The sequence below is a fragment of the Halyomorpha halys genome, unplaced genomic scaffold, assembly GCF_000696795.3.
Source record: "Halyomorpha halys isolate HHAL.00 unplaced genomic scaffold, Hhal_1.1 Scaffold525.1, whole genome shotgun sequence".
NCBI classification, from domain to species: domain Eukaryota; kingdom Metazoa; phylum Arthropoda; class Insecta; order Hemiptera; family Pentatomidae; genus Halyomorpha; species Halyomorpha halys.
Window position 1 is genome coordinate 420992 of NW_027107431.1, and position 19837 is coordinate 440828.

General features: G+C 30.4%; 1 protein-coding gene across 1 annotated transcript in view; it reads right to left on the reverse strand.

Annotated features, from left to right (window-relative positions):
* Positions 1-19837, reverse strand: part of Nipped-B (Nipped-B cohesin loading factor) — a 69846-nt gene that overhangs the window by 45045 nt on the left and 4964 nt on the right. Inside the window, exons 3-10 of the mRNA XM_014425642.2 lie at positions 16945-17113; positions 13178-13293; positions 12511-12744; positions 12066-12178; positions 11741-11977; positions 2027-2219; positions 1781-1900; positions 787-951 (exon numbers count right to left, since the gene is read on the reverse strand). Coding sequence (XP_014281128.1) covers positions 787-951; positions 1781-1900; positions 2027-2219; positions 11741-11977; positions 12066-12178; positions 12511-12744; positions 13178-13293; positions 16945-17113 — 1347 coding nt within the window. The remainder of the gene's footprint in view (positions 1-786; positions 952-1780; positions 1901-2026; positions 2220-11740; positions 11978-12065; positions 12179-12510; positions 12745-13177; positions 13294-16944; positions 17114-19837) is intronic.

Sequence of the window (19837 nt, forward strand, 5' to 3'; positions counted from 1 at the left end):
TAAATTTAAAACGGGGATACTCTCTTTATTTTTCCAATTTAGCAATGGAATATGCCATGAGGAAAGTAATTCACACCAAGAAAGGAATAAAATAGAATGGTAAAATAACTGAGCTTCGTTTGATAATTTTTTACTGTTACACAAACCTGAATATGAAAACCATTAAACTAAATATAACATTGATGAAAGTCAAGATAGATATTCATTTGATTTTCAGCTTTGTAACTATTAAACGACTAAATAATAATCATTAAATATACATAGATGGTAAAAAGATTATAAGTAAACATAATTGACTAACTATCTTGAAGGAAAATTTTTGGCTTGCAAACAAATGAAAATGAGGCTAAATATGATATACAAAACCAAAAAATTAACCTTATCAACACAATCAGCAAAATTGTAAGACAGTTTACAAAAGTAGACTGATTCAAATACTTCAATAACTAAAAAAAAAAGATATATTTGAGTGTATAATAAATATAGTCTTCTCTCAAAATAATCATAAGCGGAGAGGGAGGGGGTGTACAGTGTCATAATAAAACTGTTTTGATAAATGGTTATAAGAGTCTGTTCACAGGTTCCAAAGAACACATGATTGAAAGATTTGAACTTAAATGTCACAGTAGTTGGTAAAAGAAAAAAAAATAGACCAGAATAAACCAGGATGCTACAAACAGCAAACCAGAAAATAGTCTACCAATAAGATATGGTAGAAGTAGGCCAATGAGGGATGTAAAATTTCTGTAAGGCAAAAAAAAAATTGTATATTTTATTAGACCTTACCACTTTCATTAATCATTACGTCTTCCACATCTTCAAATATTTTTTCTAAAGATCGGTTGAACCTTTGGTATGTATTAGTTTCCATCAGTTCCTCAACACTCAGTTTTTCAAGAACAGGTACTAACTTCCTTTCCATTTTTCTGAGCTTAGCTTTAGGAGCACTCTCTAAAAGAAGAAGTGAATTGTAGTAGGTATCCAGCAGGATATGTATGCAGTTAATTGAGAAGTTAGAAGAAATATGAACATTAGCTCATTAAGTATTGCAACCAAATGAAGGAAAATATAAAACTGAAAACAAATATTACATTAGATATAATGTGCTACTTTTTAAAATTCAACTATTTCATACTTGACTATCATTTTAATTCAGGAATTGAAGTTTTTTCTTTTATAATTTAGCAAAATATTTTATTTGCTTTGCTATCAAAAACTTTTAACCAGTACCACAACAACCCAGGAAGGGCCTATGGCTCAGTACTTCAGTAAGGAAATACTGTATCAAGACCAATGGTAGTATAACATTAAGTAAGCTATATCAGTAAATGAGAAAGTATATTATATCTCAAGAAGTATTAAAAAATTATAATTCCAAAATAATAAACAGGAATTAAAAAAAAAAATTAGTAACATTAGCCTGTTGGTATGTTAATAGATTATACCCAAGACGTTACTTTTAAAATGAAGAAAATAGCAAAGCAATTTTAGTTATCTTATAATTGCCAATATTTTAGCCAAGCTATGTAGGTCTTCTTTCTTAAGGTCTACTACACAGATATGGAAAAAATATATATAAATAAAAATAATAGAAACAATTAAATTAAGGTAATTATATCATAATAATATTAGCTCAAAATTGAAAATAGGTTTACGGAAATAGTAGGAAAATAAATAGATTAAAATGAATATTGATAACTATGGTACAAAGAAAAAAACATTGAGTACCAAGTACAATTTATTATTTCCTATAAAAATAGAAATGGTATACATAATATACCTTCAACTATATTTTTTTTATCAACACTACCAGAAGACCTCAGAGATCGTTTCCTACGCTTTCCTCGATCAGATTTTTCTGCAACTTTATTTTGATCATCATTGGGAGACTTTCCTCTCTCTGTAAAAAAAAATAAAAAATATAGGCATTGTTGAAACAAGATAATAAATTTTCTTCAACCAAAAATCCACAAAAGTTCAGATAAATTAATTTAAAATAGAATATTTGTATATATTTATACATCACCTTTTTTCTTTGCCAATGCCCTTTCTTTTTCTCTAGCTTTAAATATTTTACTTCGATTTTGTGGTTCATTTCTTTCACTTTCAGACTCAGAAGAGTGAACTTGGGTATTATGAAAATTAAACTTTTCAGAATTACAAGAAGGTGAAAACTTTTCATGATATTCTTTCAAACTGCGTTTAATTTGGTCTTTGTCCTATAAATAATTATTGACAACATTAAATGAGCATTAATAGATAAATAATTTATGTAAATAAAATAAAAACAGCAAAATATTTTTGAGTTTCAGTTTATAAACCCAATGAAATCATATGTTAATGATATTTTATACTACTTAATAAAGTTTTTAAAACATTCTGACCATTTCAGCTAAAATAAATAAATAAGTAAAAAACTCATATCAAACTCAATATTTTAAAAATTAACAATACTTAAATTGAAACAAAAGGGCTGCTTCACATTAATATGATAAGGGGATTTCGAGACAGAAAATCTTATATAAATGGAAACAGGTATTGGATCAGTAAAACATAAAGCTAATATAAAATAAATGAGGCTCTAGAAAAATGTGTAATATGTAGAAAAAAAAGATAATTGAGGTTATTTCATATTTAACACCCTTGAAAGCTAAAATAAATAGACCCTAATCCTAATATATCAGAACAGGATACAGCTTCATAATTTAATTTAATACCGCAGAGTTAAACTCGTAAACATAAAAAACAATTTCAATGTAGGCAACATTATATGACTTTTAAATAAAAATTAGAGAATGGAACATATCATATACATTTCAAACATTTATTTAGAGATGAGATGGTACCAATGGTACCCTGATGGTAACAATAAAAAAAGTACCATCCAAATTATCTTGTAATTTATCACTTATCTGAAACTTTAAATGTTAATGGGCCCTCATAAATATCTAATAAATGGTTTTTAAAAAAATATAAATTCAATGGAAGTTTTCAATCATAAGCTCATCTTGACAAGTATAAACTTTAATAGCACAGCTAAGTTTAATTATTTTAAGCTAAAAATATTTCTTTCCCTCACACCCATTAGTAATAATAATATTGAACTACAAAGTTCAAAAATGTCATATACTTAGTTAATATCAGCAGTATGGATACCTGAAAAAGAAAGATTATTTCATTTTTATACAGAATTAAGTATTAGTAGAACTAATACAGGAAACATTAACATCATTTAACATGTTTCCTTAATAAAGTATATATAAATAAGCTTACAATTGTTGATTAAAAATCAAAGTCGGAAATTATTGAACAAATTTTGATTCTTAAACAAAATATTACCATCATAGGAAAACATGAAATTTCATCTAGAAAACAATTTAAGAATAATTACCCTAGGCATTCCTAATTTGTGATTTCAGAAGGATGTATTCAATGAATATTAAAACAAATTAATTAATTAATAATTAAAATCAAACTCCACTATTAACACGATGAAATAGTTGGTGCCTCACTGAACTACTATCATACAATTACCCTCTCTCTTCCCCCCACTACCTTCAATACATCAACAAAGGTCTTTTTGTAACAGTGGTTTACAGTGCATAATCTTTTCCCATGGAACTCTGGGAATGTTTATATTTCCTAAAAATGTAAACATTTGTTTGTTTTTCTAACAACCTAATATGAAAAAATTACCACAATTTCCTAATATATAAACTTTCTGGTACTAATAATACACAATTCTAATTACAAAAGTATTAATATTACAATATTATACAATTCAGATTGCTTTACATAGAAAACACATGCACATGTGTATACTTATAAACCACATTGGTATTATTCAGATTTATTGCCAAGGTTACTGATTCCAATTTAATTTTCATAGATTATCCAATCATAATGCTCAAAATTTGTCAAATGTTTACTAATAAGTAGATAAAAACACAATCTGAACTGCAATTATATTATGCCTGTTACGTATACTTAGTACTACGCCCAAGCTAACATCCTAGCATAAATAATTTTCCAATCCTAAGAACTGAAATTTTTTTTTATTCACTCATGAAAATTAGTTAAAATGTTTGAAAAAATACTGATAAAGAAACTAAGCTTAATATTTAGGCTTAACAGAAACTTAAAAGATTAACCAGTTTTCACTAGGACCATTTGCAGCAACAGTGTGGTTCCTTCAAGCATTAAACATTAAATAGTGTTTTTGATTAATACTCAATGTTGTTTTGGATAGGGTGTTCTATCAAAATAAAAGCAGAGATTTAAGAGTAACACAGGTTCAAGAAGTTCTGATGGTGTAAATAGCTTGAAAGATGCATGTTTTTGTTCTAACAAAATAAGAAGTATTACAATTGGTGGGATGGGATCTTGTAGATCAATGTAAACATAGATAAGTTAGTTGTGGGAGTTGAAGCCAAGGTGTAGAGAGAATTTTCAATTTTTTCGGAGGGGATAGGGATTCACAAATAAAAATAGAGGGGGGTTATAGAGAATTAATTCACTGGAGAGAGATTTTTGATGATTTCTATCATTTGAAATAGAGGTATTAATTGTATTCTGAGAGGGCTAAAGGAGTGGGGGAACTTTTTATATCTGGTGTATGCTAGTCCCCCAGTAATAGGAATTAGACAAACAAAGGCAGACAACCAAATTTTCATCACTGAGAGATAAATTTATACCTCTTAATGGACACTTACAAAATATTGAACATCAAGAATAACATATTTAATAGTTTTGTGTTGATATAAGTACACACCTACGTATAAATATATATTGGAGTAATTCCTTTCTAATAAATAAAACCTTAAGTAACAGCACTCTGTCATCGCTTCATAGATATTATTTCTTTATTTTTATATATATTAATTCCAGTCAAATAGGGTATTTATTCAGAAGACTAAAATTAAAACCTCCTTTAAATTTTTTTTTTGTAATTTTCAACTGAGTGTTTACCTCTTGGTCTTTTCACCTCTCAACAGTTTTCATGGCAATCCCCCGCTTTGCTCATTATGTTTTACTTAAAACTCCAATACTCATGAATTCTGAAGTAAGAGGCTAGAGTACTTTATGTTTATATATTAAATTTAGAAACATTATATGTAAAAATAAAACACAATTATAAATAAACTATGTTCACACACATTTATAAACTTGTTTTGATACATACATGTATCTATTCATTTTTGAATAAATGAATACCCTTTCTCAGTAGATACTCCTCTACAAAGGACAAATCTGTTTAGATTTTACTATACATGTAAGGCCAATGAATATATATTATTCATTGTTCCCATTTCTTTTTTTCCTGAAGTTGGAAGGTGGTACAAAAACAAAAAACCTCATCCATGATTCCTTTTTCCTATCTCATTCTTATTACAATGAGACCAACATAGACAAAAAAAAATCCTCCCTTCAGCTTAATAGCTATCCACTTAAAACTTATATTATACTAATTATAATTAATGAACTAATTAAAATTTACAAAAATCACCTATTCTTCACTGAATTTGCTAAAACCACCCTCCATTTTTATACACTAATTGCTTTCTTAGATCTAATCCTTTTTGACAACATTAAAAAATCCTTATATTTAACTACCACTAAACCTTGACTTCAGCCTTTCAAGCTTCTAGATCGGCATCCATACAATTTTACGAAATACATCCCACTCTATTCATGCTCCAGTATTGAACTGAGCTTACCCTGTTCAACTTGAAATTATAATTCCTCTTACAATGGCAAGACCAAAAAAAATATCTCTCAACAAAAATACACGATCATATTTGCCAACAAACCTAATACGAAAAAATGTAACACATATTATGCTATATTGAGCCGATTCAAAGCATTTCTCTGGCTGATGGGGGTTCTATGACTGCATTTTATTTGTTTATCTATACATTTATATTTATATTATGAATCTCTATCGATTCCAACTTACCATTCTTAGAAGTGCATTGCTATATATTTAATCCAAGAACTAGATACCATAGACCCCCTTGTTATGGCAAGTTAGATATAATTGTATGTAACTAATTATTAGATATCTTTTCTAACGGTATCATGTTTACCAATTTATTAGGCTATGATAATGAGGTGGCATGCGAGGATTCTAAATTATAAAGTGGAGTCTGGTTTGCATTATGTTATATTTACAAATTTTTACAATTGAGGTATACTAATATATGAGAAAGCATAGTAGACCTATTGACTTACAGTTTATTTAATATGGTATGAATTGAGAATACCAGCTGAGATCTTTTATAGTTATATTGACTCTAATTTTAATCAATTATTCAAAGTACAACCTTAGGATTTTACTTAGTTTATGTGTCTGGCGGGCTCTTGTGGTGTTCATTGCAGTTCTTAGCTTAGTAGGTCTATGGTCCTCATTCCGTTCATCCTCACTGGCCTGCCCTAGCAGGAGATGTCTGTCCCTCTTAGCGTGTGCTTGCCTGTCTCTTCTGTACTGTCCCTCTTCAGAGTCCTTCCTCCACCCTTTGTACTTCTGACTCCCATGTGTTACCTTCGGGTGTCCTTTAGCCCCTTCCCTTTCTTTTTATTCATCCCATTGGCTGGAATCAATTTTGGAGGGCAGAACCGTCTTCACATCCCCATTAGGGCAACTTCTCTTTCGATGTTCCAGATGTCTTTATCATTCCTCTACTTATTTTTATGGCCAGCAATAAGTAAGTATTCACCGCCAACAGTTGTTTGGTTAGGGTGTCCTACTTGCCCCTAGGTTTGGGTATCCATTGTTTAAGTAAATTCAACTTGCTTTTCCTCTTTTCCATACTGGTAATTTCAATACATAGGAATTAATATAAACTACACTAACAGTTACTAATTTTTACCCTATTGATAATTATTCCATTTTTAAATTTATGTTAATAGAAATATTCATTTTCTTTTCCTTATCCTTTCTTGTATAACTTTTAATTTATATTTGGTCATGATTTCACTTATAGACCTGTGTAATTTTTAAATTATTTTTTATGTTTCATAAAATATGTAGGTATCTGGGATAGAGACAGCCGATGGTTCTTCTTTCTCGGCCCTTTAAGTCAATATTCAAAAAACAAATCACTGGCTTGACACTGATAGTAGTAGGCCATAAAATAACCATTTTAAACTTCAATTTTCTAGACTAAGCTGTAACTCCTAAGTGGAGCAAATGCTGAATCATACCTCTAAGACTGAGAAGAATTAATTTAACAAAATAAGTTTTAATATTATATAATTTGACATTAGACAACTCAGTGGAAAGAACAATACGAATAACCATGAGTGTTGAGAAACACAAAGAGAGATTAAATTTAAAGTAGTAATTGAATACTGGATGCACATTAACCCTACCACATTTATTATTGGATCTGCACAAACCCCCTTAGAGGCTTAAAGTTAAAAAATTGAAAACTGAATTAATAAACTGTAATTATGTTAGAAATATGACAATAATGTAGAAACTTTTTAAACAGTCAATGATTTAGAACAGCTACTGCATGCATTAAGTGATTAAAAATATAATTTTAGCCAATCCTACTGGATCTTTTTCTTGAATTAGCCATGAGAAAAAACAAATTAATCAAACCACTAGTTATAATATGCCTCCTGTAAAGAGCAACTATAATTGTTCAATAGAGTTATTGTTGTTCATAAGGGCTTTAGGACGTAAAACCCCATAACATGCCCATGTTTTTTATTTTATTTTCCTAAATTTTAATTTAACTGTTTAATGTTTAAATCTTGTACAATTTTTGAATCATCATTCAGGTCCTCAGATACACAAGATCCCACTCCTAATCCATTCAAATCTGCAGCATAGAAATACAATCCTGAAAGATGTGGCTGACTGTTATTGTACTATAATAATATTAACATTTTGGCAGTGGCTTCTAATTTATCAAATAGGAATAAGACAGATTCGTATGTCTCATTCTCATTCGAGCTATTGCAACCTCCTCTCAGCGATTGGAAGAATTTGATGTGGTCCATGGTTATTTTTTAGTTAGCTTGGGGAACTTTCACTCGACATGGACTGGCAACTAATTAACAGTTGTAGTAACCAACAAGATGTCACAGACGTACGTTGGGAAGCGGGTTCTACCATCTAACACAATTCTTGACGTAACCCATGCCGTCCACGATATTCTCAATGGTAATATGATGTATCTTGCAGCTTCTCAGGTCTACAGGGTCCCCAAAACAGTACTATTCAATCGCATCAATAGGAGAAAATCTGATATTAAGTTGGGAGCAGGACGACCAACTGATATATCAAGTGAAGTCGAAAAAACTCTGGTAGAATGCTTGATAGTAAGGGCAAAAATGGTCTACCTAGCGAAAAGAGCTAGTCCAGGAATACATCAAAGTAACCGGAATAAGAACAAGATTTGTTGATGGGAAACAAGGTGAAGATTGGTATCAAGCGTTCATGAGTCGCAACACTGAGATTTCCTTAAAAAACCTGAACTCCTCCAAAAGGGTAGGAAGCAAGCAAGGGATCCTTTAGTTGTCGATGAGTTCTTTGCTGATTTGAAGTCGGTGTATGACGATCATTATGAAAGAGAAGATACATGTTTAGTGTACAATGCTGATAAGAGTGGTTTTCCTTCTGATCCATCCCAGCTCAAAGTGATCGGTGCCAAAGGTAAATCCCTTAATAGGGTGTCAGATGGATCAGGGTATGAGTCGACTACAGTGCTTGCCTGTGTTGCAGTGAATAGAGACTGCCTCCCTCCATTAATTGTTTTCAAAGGTCTCTCATTATAGCCTCGTTGGATACCGGAGCCTGATAAACAATCCCCAGGCACTATATAGTAGCAACCTCAAATGATAGAAGGAGGAAGCTGTCTTTTTTCAGTAGTTTTGCGATTATGTTCATACCACATGTTGAAAAAATTCGTGAACACATCAAAATTGATGGTGAAACAGCTGAGCTATTTTATGATTGTCATGCAAATGATATGAGTGTAAGAATAATCCAGTTGGGTATCCACAAAAAAATTCAGCTGGTCAAATTTCTCAGCCATCTCACAGACCGTCTACAGCCTTTGGACAAAACAGTATTTGGTCATCTGAAGCAATCTTGGGAAAAAGCTCTTATTGACCACGGGAAAACTCAAATGGGAAAAGGTCCAAGTAGATTGAGAAAAGATCAGTTTTCTGAACTTCTGGGGAAAGTTTGTGACCAAACTGTTATAAAGGGTTTACCTCAACAGGACTGTTCCCTTTGAATCAGGACAAAATTCCTAAAGACCTGTTTGATGCTGAAGATCTTGCACGCAAAAATACAACAAAAGATTGCTCAAAAAAGAATAGAGAAAATCAATAACCTTTCAGATATCCCAGCACATGAAAAATAAGAAAATCCTCGTGGCATCCCTTATTACAGTGAAGAAATCTTTCTTACCTCACATGAATGTGATGACTCAGATAAGATCACAGTTTTGGATTTGAGTTTGAAGACGAGAGATAACGATTTGAATAAGACCAGCGCAAGCTCTGGTGCAAAAACGATTGACTTAATTGATATTTTTCCTAGGAGTATCACCAGGAATACTGCAGCCTTAACGCCATTAATGAGCCCCCAAAAAACAGATATATGGCTGAAACAACACACCTATAGGGAAGTTTTAACTTCTGAAGATGTGCTGCAAAGACTCACTGAAGCTGAAAGTAAAAAAAAACACTAAGAGAGGAACAACCAAAAAAGTTAGTGAACCAGACAACAGACACAAGAACCAGAAGACGAATAACACTGAGTAACACAGTAACACTGAGACAGAAGATAAGAAAGAGGGAGAGATGATCAGCTATGAAGACGGGAGCAATGATGACCCAGATACTTTTCTTGAGAATATGGGGAACAAGGAACTAGAAGAAGTTACCTACTTGGAACCAACTGGACAGTGATAGCTCCAACTATGTACATCCTGGTGAACATAAAAGGAGGTCTCAGGAATAAAACTGTAAAATGTATAATTAATAAATAATTAAAATCATAATTTTTTTATGATGTTATGATTTTTTTTTTAATAAAAAATTTAATTTTTTTTTTTAAATATAGCTTCCCTATTGATTTTATAAAAGAATAATAATGAATTTCTTCATTTACAAAGTGTGATTAAAAAAAAGTTTTCCTATATACTGCTGCTATATCCTGTAAATGCTTTATTAAGGTTGAAGGATGGATAATGATATTTTATGACACTTAAACTTGTTTTTTTTTTCTTATACGAAAATAATTGTTTGCACACAAATAAATCAAAATTATAATATCGTATGCTATTATTTGATTTTGCGAGCGGGCGAGAGCACTGCTAATAAACATGCAGCAATTTAGTCGAACCACAAAAATATGAGTAAATGTTTTATTTAACATGTTCAGTAAAATTTGGGGATGATAGATTTTTAATGATTGTTATACTTAATTTCAAGAAGAGAAAATGGAAAAAAAAAGGTAGTAATATACTAACACAGAGAAAATTTTCAACAGGGTGAATAAGGTGCTGAAGGAATGGGGACAAAGCAACTGGTGGCATTCCTCAACTAGCATTTGCCACTTCTAGTTAATTTCATGTTCTTTGGTTCCACAAACTTACTACTATAGGGGTATTCATGATCTATGTTAAAGCGTGTTAAATGGAAAAACTCGTGTTAAATCGAAAAAAATTGCCTTCTTTTGCCGTGGTAAAACGAAATAACATTTAACATGGCTGAGAGTCTGTTACTTGGTCAGTTAAATCGAGAATGACGTCACACAACAGACCAGTTGAGATCGCCGCCATATTAGTTGTTGTGACTTTCAATACAGTTGTCAATTAGCTCATCTTCATTCTCTTCTTCACAAGTTTGAAGATCAATAAGACACTCATAAGCTAAACTTTCACACAAATTCCACTTTTCACTCACTCTAGGCATGTTTTAATTAATTACTTAAATCAAAACTGAAGTAAACAATAACATGAGGGTCTGGAAGGAAGGTTATAAACATAAAGGCTTATACAACAAGTTGCTGAGAAAATCCGCTAGGGACTCTTATGCATTTAACGTTTAACATGACTTCAAATAGGGCTGCTCACAATCCTATAGTTATAACATTCAACATGGTAAAACATATAACATTTAACACAACATCATGAATACCCCTTATGAAAGAGTGGGGGCACAGTGATTGATGGTATACCTCAGCCCCTTATAGTTTATTGTGTTCTTTAGTTTTATACACTTAATACATACATATTAATAAAGATTTTTTTTACTAAACCTAAAACTAATTTTATTTTTTTAAATTTAGTGTTATTCTTAATTAACAAACCTATTATAACAAAAATTATAAAAATACTTGCTTAGACCGAAACCTTAATCTTCAAAACAATTATCTACACAGAAAATTAAAAAAAATTAAACGAACCATTTTTATACAAAATCAATGGTTTGATATTTTTGCATAAAGAGCATATTTTGCTGAAACCTTAAGCTTCCAAGATATTTGAGAGGAACAGAAATTTATTACTTGCTAACTCCTAATTCAATTACATTCAAGTAGTTACTCCAACAAAAATATCTTAGGTTATCTTCCTTACCAATAAAAAAATTTTCATTTTACATATCATCACAATTGACTGTGAAATAAAGAGTACTCTACAATTCTACTCTTTCATACACATCCTAATATGGACTACATAAAAAATTGTACATTTAAAAGATTAAACAGTTTTACCTCATTCTTAATAGTGCTTGGAACATCATTGCAGTCTACTACTTTTGAACAAGGACTGTGCAATGAATTTTTAAGATCTTGAATATCTGGTTTATGATCCTCTGGAGGAGTAGGTTGAAAAGCATTGGTAAATGTTATAGGAAGGCTATTTTTAGGTTTTTCTTCTTGTTTCTCAGAATTATTAACATTGTCATTTCCATTACCTATGCTGGTTTCTTGGGGAATACTAGTGTTGTTCTGAAGAAAAAAAAAAAATAGAATATATATATGTATGTGTATAATATAGCATGATAAAATAAAAATATTAAAGACTATATTACATTACCTCTAAACTACAAATAACAGTTTGTGAATCCTGTGAAGGAATTGAAGGCACTAATGATGGTTCACAAACCTGAGCTAACGGAGCAGGGACACAAGTCTGTTCAGGAGAAGACCCTATAAAATATAAAACGAAAATAATAAACTGAACCAGGTACTGACATAAAACTTTTTAATCATGGCTAGAAGTCTTTTTTTACAGCTAACACATTAAAATGAGATTTCATATAATGACCAAATTAACTGTGACTAAGATGGTTAAAATCATTTTAAATGAAAAAATAAAAACAGTACAATTTAGATAAAAACACCAAATGGTTAATTTGTTTTTTATTATTTAACAGTACTTCCTTACAAAATACTGAACGGTACAGATTTTAATTTTAATTTTTAAATAAAATTTAATAAACCAAGATAACATTAAAAAATAAAGTATTAATTTAAATTACCTGATAGTGGTGGAGTAGGAATAACATTTTCTCCATCAATAGAAGATGGTAAAGGATATTTTTCATTCTTACAATTAACTGTTTTAGAAGTTCGTTTATTATAATGAACTTTGTCATTCAATGATGAAACAAATGAAGAACACATCATACCATCATGATTAATTAGTGGATTTATTTTGGGAGGTAGTTGAGTTGATGAGTTCTCAATATTCCATTGCTGGGTTTTATTAACACCTATAAAAAATCGAACATTAAAAAATTAAATTAATGCCATGAGGATAATAGTAATAAATATATAACAATTTTTAAAATAATTAAAAACAAAAATTTAGAATTATAGATTTATAAATCACATACAAAGATAGGTTTTAACTATTTTAACTTTGAAAAGTGGATAAATGAACCTGAAAATGAAGTATGATCTCAGCATCGAAACATGCAGATAAAGTAATGATCATTAGAAATACACCAGATGATATAGAAAAAATAGCATCTTAAGCAATTATCAGTTTTAACAGGTAATAAAGAAAACAATAATAAGATGCAAGATATGGTAAATTCGGATCAAATATTGAAAATAGGCGTCAATACAGTAAGAAATCTAAAACTTTTAATTATCAGGATATTAATTATGTAAGGGTTTTATTAAAAATTTAAACATACTTACAATGAAAGCCATTAAACACCTCTGGATCACAAAATAATATTGCTTTAAGTAGTTCTGGTATGTTTTGTTGATCAACATTCGAAGTTTCACTACTTGTATAGTGATCTTTTAGTTCACTGAAATAATATTTTCACTTAAATTTTATATTATTACAGCAAATACAGAGTACATCATAATATGTTTATAAATTAGACACATCCACTTAATTTATTATCAATATTAGTAACAAATTTCTTAAAACTGTAAATAAATACATATTTCTACAACTATTTTTGTCTCAATAAGTTTTCTTATTGAAGACAGTTACAGAGGAACTAAATATACTGGTTGAGTAAGATCAAACAAACTTAAATAATTTGAAATTTGATGAAATTATGGTGCCCGCTACAGTGACACAAGAAAACTTCCTTAACAATATGAAAAAAAGGCATGTGGTTTTTGTCTCTCAAACAATAATTTTGCAGCAGCAGACATTCCCAAAAAAGCAAGAACAAGAGGATCTAGATACACTTATCACCACAGCAATGGATGAAGTGGAATATAGCCCTGTAGTTGTGGATGAAAATGTAACTTTATCAATCATCAGGATAGGTATCTTAAGAGGAATATATTGAAATCTGTACTTTCTGTAACCAGGTAAACAAACTGATTAACCACTCTATTTCTCAATTGAATTGATTTTTCAATGGCTTTATTTGATAAAACAATTGATTTTTTTTTCAATCAACATAACATCAAATTCAAGCATTGTAAAATAATGGTATAAATTGGTTAATGACATTACTCCGAAATGACTAAAAATAGGGACTGCCTGTATTATAATCAGCTAGCTGTATCATTGAGCTATCAGCTGTCATTAGGTGAAATTATCGTAGAAGTGTCACCACCATTTCATCAAGCCAGCAAAGTTTGCAGGGTGGACCTTTAAAAACACTGTTTCTGAATAAACGTTTAGAAAGAAAATTGTCTCTACTCTGCATTCGGAAAAACAGGCAACATTTTGTCTTCCAGGCAGGTTTTTCAGTATTGTTCAATCAATAAAGGTGCCCATTATTAACAACAATAGCTCACTCATGATTCTGACGAAATAAAAGTTTTTTATATGCCTCTATCGTTCATTTAGCAGAGCTATACAATATGAAAGGTTTGGCTGGGACTCAAAGGAACGTCTTTTAGAAAGTGTATCTGCTTTTTCATTTATATCAATTTTGAAGTAACTATTCCAAGTGCCCTCAGCACTCCAACAGCATTATCAAGTCACTTTCATCATTCTGAGTCAGAGCTTAGATAGCTGAAAATCCACCAAGATAACGATTCTGGAGTTATTTCTCCCAAACCGAAGCTTCAGAGCTCAGAGGACATTTTGTAATTTACCCCTGCCAATCTTTTCAGCAATAACATTCATTGCTTACCCTGACTTTATAATTTTGCAACATGCTTTGACCAGGACAGATGACTGTCTTAAGTCAACCTCCAGATATGTTGCACAATTCCCCCTGGCAACTTGTGTTTCACCAAGTCTCGACGACAACCCATGTTGTCACGTTGATAGAGACATCGATATTCATTTTGATTTTCTCTAATTATTGATGAATTTTTCTTAGAACTCTAAGAACTAGGCAGTCTTTGAGTGCATGGATACAATTACTGATGGCCTACACTACTAATTCATCTACAAACAACAGGTCATTTACATAAGGTGTAATGTTGAAGTTATCAATAATATCATTGACTATGATGTATAAAAGGGTAGAGCTTAAGACAGATCCCAGAAGCAAACCCTCTAGTATCCCAGAGTAGTGGAACATACTTGCTAGGTAATTGATCCATATGAATCTCTGGGAGAAGTATAAATGAATTGCTTTGAATAGCCTTAAGAGGCTATTGTAGCTGAGGGAGTTGAGGTCTCACCTTAGCAACCTCATGTCAGCAATGGTGCTGGTTCGATTCGAGCCTGGGTGGATTGACTTTTATTTTGTGGTGGTACCATGAAATGAAAATTCGATCCGCCCCACTCTGGTTAGCTCTAGAATACCCCTCCACCCCGTATGTCAGAAATAATCAGAATATCCCCTCCATGCCGAACGTCAGAATTAACCTTCCTCCTATATACTTCTCTCCCATCTTTTGAAGGAGTCCTTCCCTCCAAAGCTAATTAAATGCAAACTGTAGGGCACACAGATATGCATAGATAGCATGCTCTGATGGTCAGATAATTGTCCTCAATAAAATGAGTTAGATGAACATCAGGTGAAAAATGGAAAAAATATGGACAGAAGACCATGTTCCTAACAAATGAACAAAAATAAAAATGATTCTATTTATTATCGAGAAATTTCCCTTGCTGAACAACAGAAAAAAAGTTGCATAAAACTGAAATTAAGTGTTTAAGGTGGATTCTCACATGTAATCTACCTTAATGAGGTGTAGATAGTTGACTGTAGAATAATGCTTGGAGTAGTTTGTCGGGGGGTGCGGTCAGCAAAGAACAACATAAATAATATAATATAACAACATAAATTAAAAAAAAACATAACCCAGTTACCAACCCGCACTCTACGCCACAACCCCTGATGAAGACCTGAAACTCAGGTGGAAACGTCGGCATAAAATAAATAAATATGGTTTTGTTTATTTATGTTGTTCTTTGCTGACCGCACCCCCCGACAAACTTCTTCAAGCAAGAATCTACCTTAAATACATAATTTCAGTAAATTATAGAAGTACAAATGAATGTGACAGCATCTTTTTCACTAAAATCCGCTGAATATAAATGCCACTTTATAATATTGATTTTACAATTATTTACTATTTTCTCTAAAATGATTCAAAGGATTTTGATTATACTTGTCATATCAATGTACAATCAAGTGTTCTTTAATATCAGCTCGGTCTTATCCTCACTGAAATAGTCTGAAAGGGGTTAAAAGCCAAATTTCCAAAATAGCTTTCTTCTCTTAAGTACCTCAATTTTATTCATTTTAAATAATTATCCATATTTCATTAGAAGTAATTAAAAAAGGAATAAATAAGAACTATGAAATAATTTGGTAATTATCAATAATTGAATCAATACCATACCACAGTTTATTTTGTTTCTTTAAACATAAATACCATATTATTGTTTTAAATTACTGACTTATTGATTTTTTTAAAGCAGATAACTTTTTTTTTTAGGTTTGTTAGTTAAGTATTATAGTTAAAATTGCACAAAGGCTTCGACAGACATATTTTTCCCATTGTCTATTAGTTCATAATTGTTTGAACTGATAACTTTTTGTGTTTTTCTAGAAATAAACATATTTTATTCATTCATAATTTGGTAATTAAATAAAGGAGAAAATAGATGTTTTCAGATATCCATAGTTGCTATGATATTGATTAAATTTTACTTTAAATTATCTAAAGATGGAATATTTTGTAATGGGAATTATTACCATCCTGAATAATAAAATTACTGTTTCAAAACATACAAATATTAATTTCATCTTAAAGGTAGGGTGGTAATTGAAAGCGTGTGATGTTTACTCCATATATTTTATGTTATTTTAAATTAATAAACTATTATTTTGAAAGGCTAAAAATGTAAATATTTTCTTTTTATTATTTCCACTTTGTTAATGAACATAAATTACTATAAAAAAGTCAAATTGTTGAACAGTCAACATAATGATATAAGTTTTGAGCAATAAATTTTAATATTATTTGTACTAACATTTAAAATTGAAAAATTTCTTTAAATTAAAAAAGAAAAAATGGGGACATACATGTTAATAGCAGCAGACTGATTGAGAGACTGTGCTAACTGAGGGACTAAGGTGTCATCCCGTAGACTGAGTAAAATATGGGCTTCTTCAGCTACCCTTGGATGAAATAGTAGAGACTTGTTGCTCATAGTCTGAGGTAAAGGAGATGGAAGAGGCATTTCAGGCAGCACTAAAAAAAAAAAAATTATAAGATTGTTGATTGACTAAATGTAATTAATAAAAGGAAGATGGCCCAGGTGTAGTCAAAATAACTCAAATTGTAAACAAACTATTTATTATGAACCAACGTTTCATCCCACTTTGCAAGGCTTCATCAAGGCTAAAAAAAGATACAAATAACTAACACATGTAACAGAGTAAGAGAATAAGATAACACAAAATAAAAGTAAACTAAAGTATGGTTAAAAACTGTGTCTGACCATATCCCACAGACCTACCAAATGATCTTAAGCCTTATTCAACTACCATATTTTTTATTTCAATTTTGCTCCTTGTTCTGCATTTCAGAAGTTAACTCACCTATTATCTTCTCATGACTTTTATCTATATTTTATATTTATCTCATATTTTCACCTTATACTTAAATTTATTATTTTATAATTAGTGTTTTTTATTAAATAACTTTAGAACCCATCTTATATTTATATTTTTTTATCTGTATTTTATATTGATCTCATACTTCACCCTTATACTTATATTTATTGCTTTATAATTAATGTTTTTATTAGATGAATTTACAACAGTTTTATACTTCTATTGAATTTTGCTCATATCAATTTTTACTTGAATTTAGTAAGGTAGGTGGCCTATTCTATTCATCCTTTGCTTGACTTTTATTCTTATTTCCCTTTTATTCCCCCTTCTTTTCTTTCTTGTTTATTTATACTTTTCACTCTAAATCTATTTTGGTTGTTTGTATCTATTTTAGCCCTGCAACATTGGGCGAAACGTGGGCTCACATTAAATAGTTAAATACTATTTTAGTTTTTATCTGATTGCTCCCGGACAATCTTCCTTTTATAAATTTTTATAATGTTTTTATTGTATATATTGTATACCTCTTAACAACATAAATATAAATATAATGAATAATACAACAGACTTCCAAACAAAAGAAGTGCCAGTGTGAGGCGGGCCTTTTAATTCTCGCCCTTCTAATTAAAAAATATTTTTTTCATAAATACCATCATATTTTTCTAGAAAAGGAAATTAATATAATGATGATTTAAAAGCTCAGTGAACTGAAAGTTTCAATGCCAAACTGTATAAAAGTAAGTATAAATTCATATACATAGATACTCCTCTCTAATGTATCACGTCAAAACCCAAATCTAGATCAGGTTGAATAAAAATAATCATTGTGCTCAACTGAACCCTGTAAAACTCTAATACAGACATGTAATATCAATGTTACGAAAATCATAAATGCATATTAATTTTAACAAATGTGAAACTGCAAAAGAAGAAGTCCTTCAGGATATGAATTAAAGGATTAGAAAACTATGTTGTCTCCCTCAGGACAGGGAGGTAATGTGGTATGAATCTAAAAAAGGCAAACCATTTGTAGGAATACTAAACTAGTACGTTTTCAGGTAAGAAAGGTTTATCCACAGTAATAAATCAAGGGAAGGTTAACAATACCCTTGCTACATTAATTTATGTAAAATATCAATACACCAAGAAATGTACTTACTCAGAGATTGTTAGAAAGGTCGTTATTTTAATAATTCATATTAATGCCCACCCTATGATGCAGAAACTATAAAAATAAAAAAAGATATTCTTCTTCAACTTACAACAATAGATGGAATACAGAATATAAAAGGTAATATCAGAAATAATAATTAAGACAAATAAAAAAAGAGGAAAACCAAGACTGAACTGGCTAAGTAGATTGGAAGGGCTGACTGTTGTCGGTGGTCTAGGGCCATACAACTAAAACAGATACCATGATCAGTAACATTAACCTGTACTGATAACCATTACTGACGGATAACAGCAATATAAATCAAAATTTTCCATTTCCAAATCTCTTAAGGTTAGTTGTTCATAAACAAGATCTTGAACAAGGATACAATTAAATTATAAAATATGTCAATTTTGAACAATTCTAAGCTTCATAGTAACATGGCATAAAAGAATTTTACCAGTCAGAATAACCCAAAATTCTTTGATTGCTTTGTCTAAACATACAAAAATAGTAATCATCTGCAAAATAGTACATCATCTGAAAATTTTAAATAGAAACTATGACTTAAGTTTTTGGGATTTTGATCAGATCCCATTGTCTATCCACTTAACATCCAAACCAATTAGCAGAATTCATAAAGAGAAAAGAGCCGGAAGATGATACTTTTTAAGTCATCTAGGCTGCAACAAAAGACCTTTGAAATGAAATATAAGCTGAAAAAAGTTTTAAATTAAAATTATTTAAGCCCAATAAGTTTGGTTTAATAATTAATTTCTGGGAATATTTTTTACAGTACACTAAGCCTATTAAAATTAGCTATTTTATTATAATTATTTAATTGGAAAGAATGTTATATTTAATATTAAAAAACTAATATTTTATAAGGATTATAAAAAGCAATACAAAATTAACCACTATATAACATTCCAGTAATATAACTGTGTGTTATAAGTGTTAAAATAATATTTTAAAATCATCTCTACCTCAGCAATATAATAAAGTAAAAAAAGATTCATAATTATGAGAGATAGTTGACCGTGGATGATAAATGAGGAGAAGATGGTTGGGGGTGCGGTCAATGAAAAACACAAATAAGTATGATTAACTTATTTTAATGTGCCAACGTTTCGGCTAGAGTTTCTAGCCTTCTTCAGGGCTAAAAACAGAACAAGATAACAACCACAGTAAGTATAGAAAAATAAA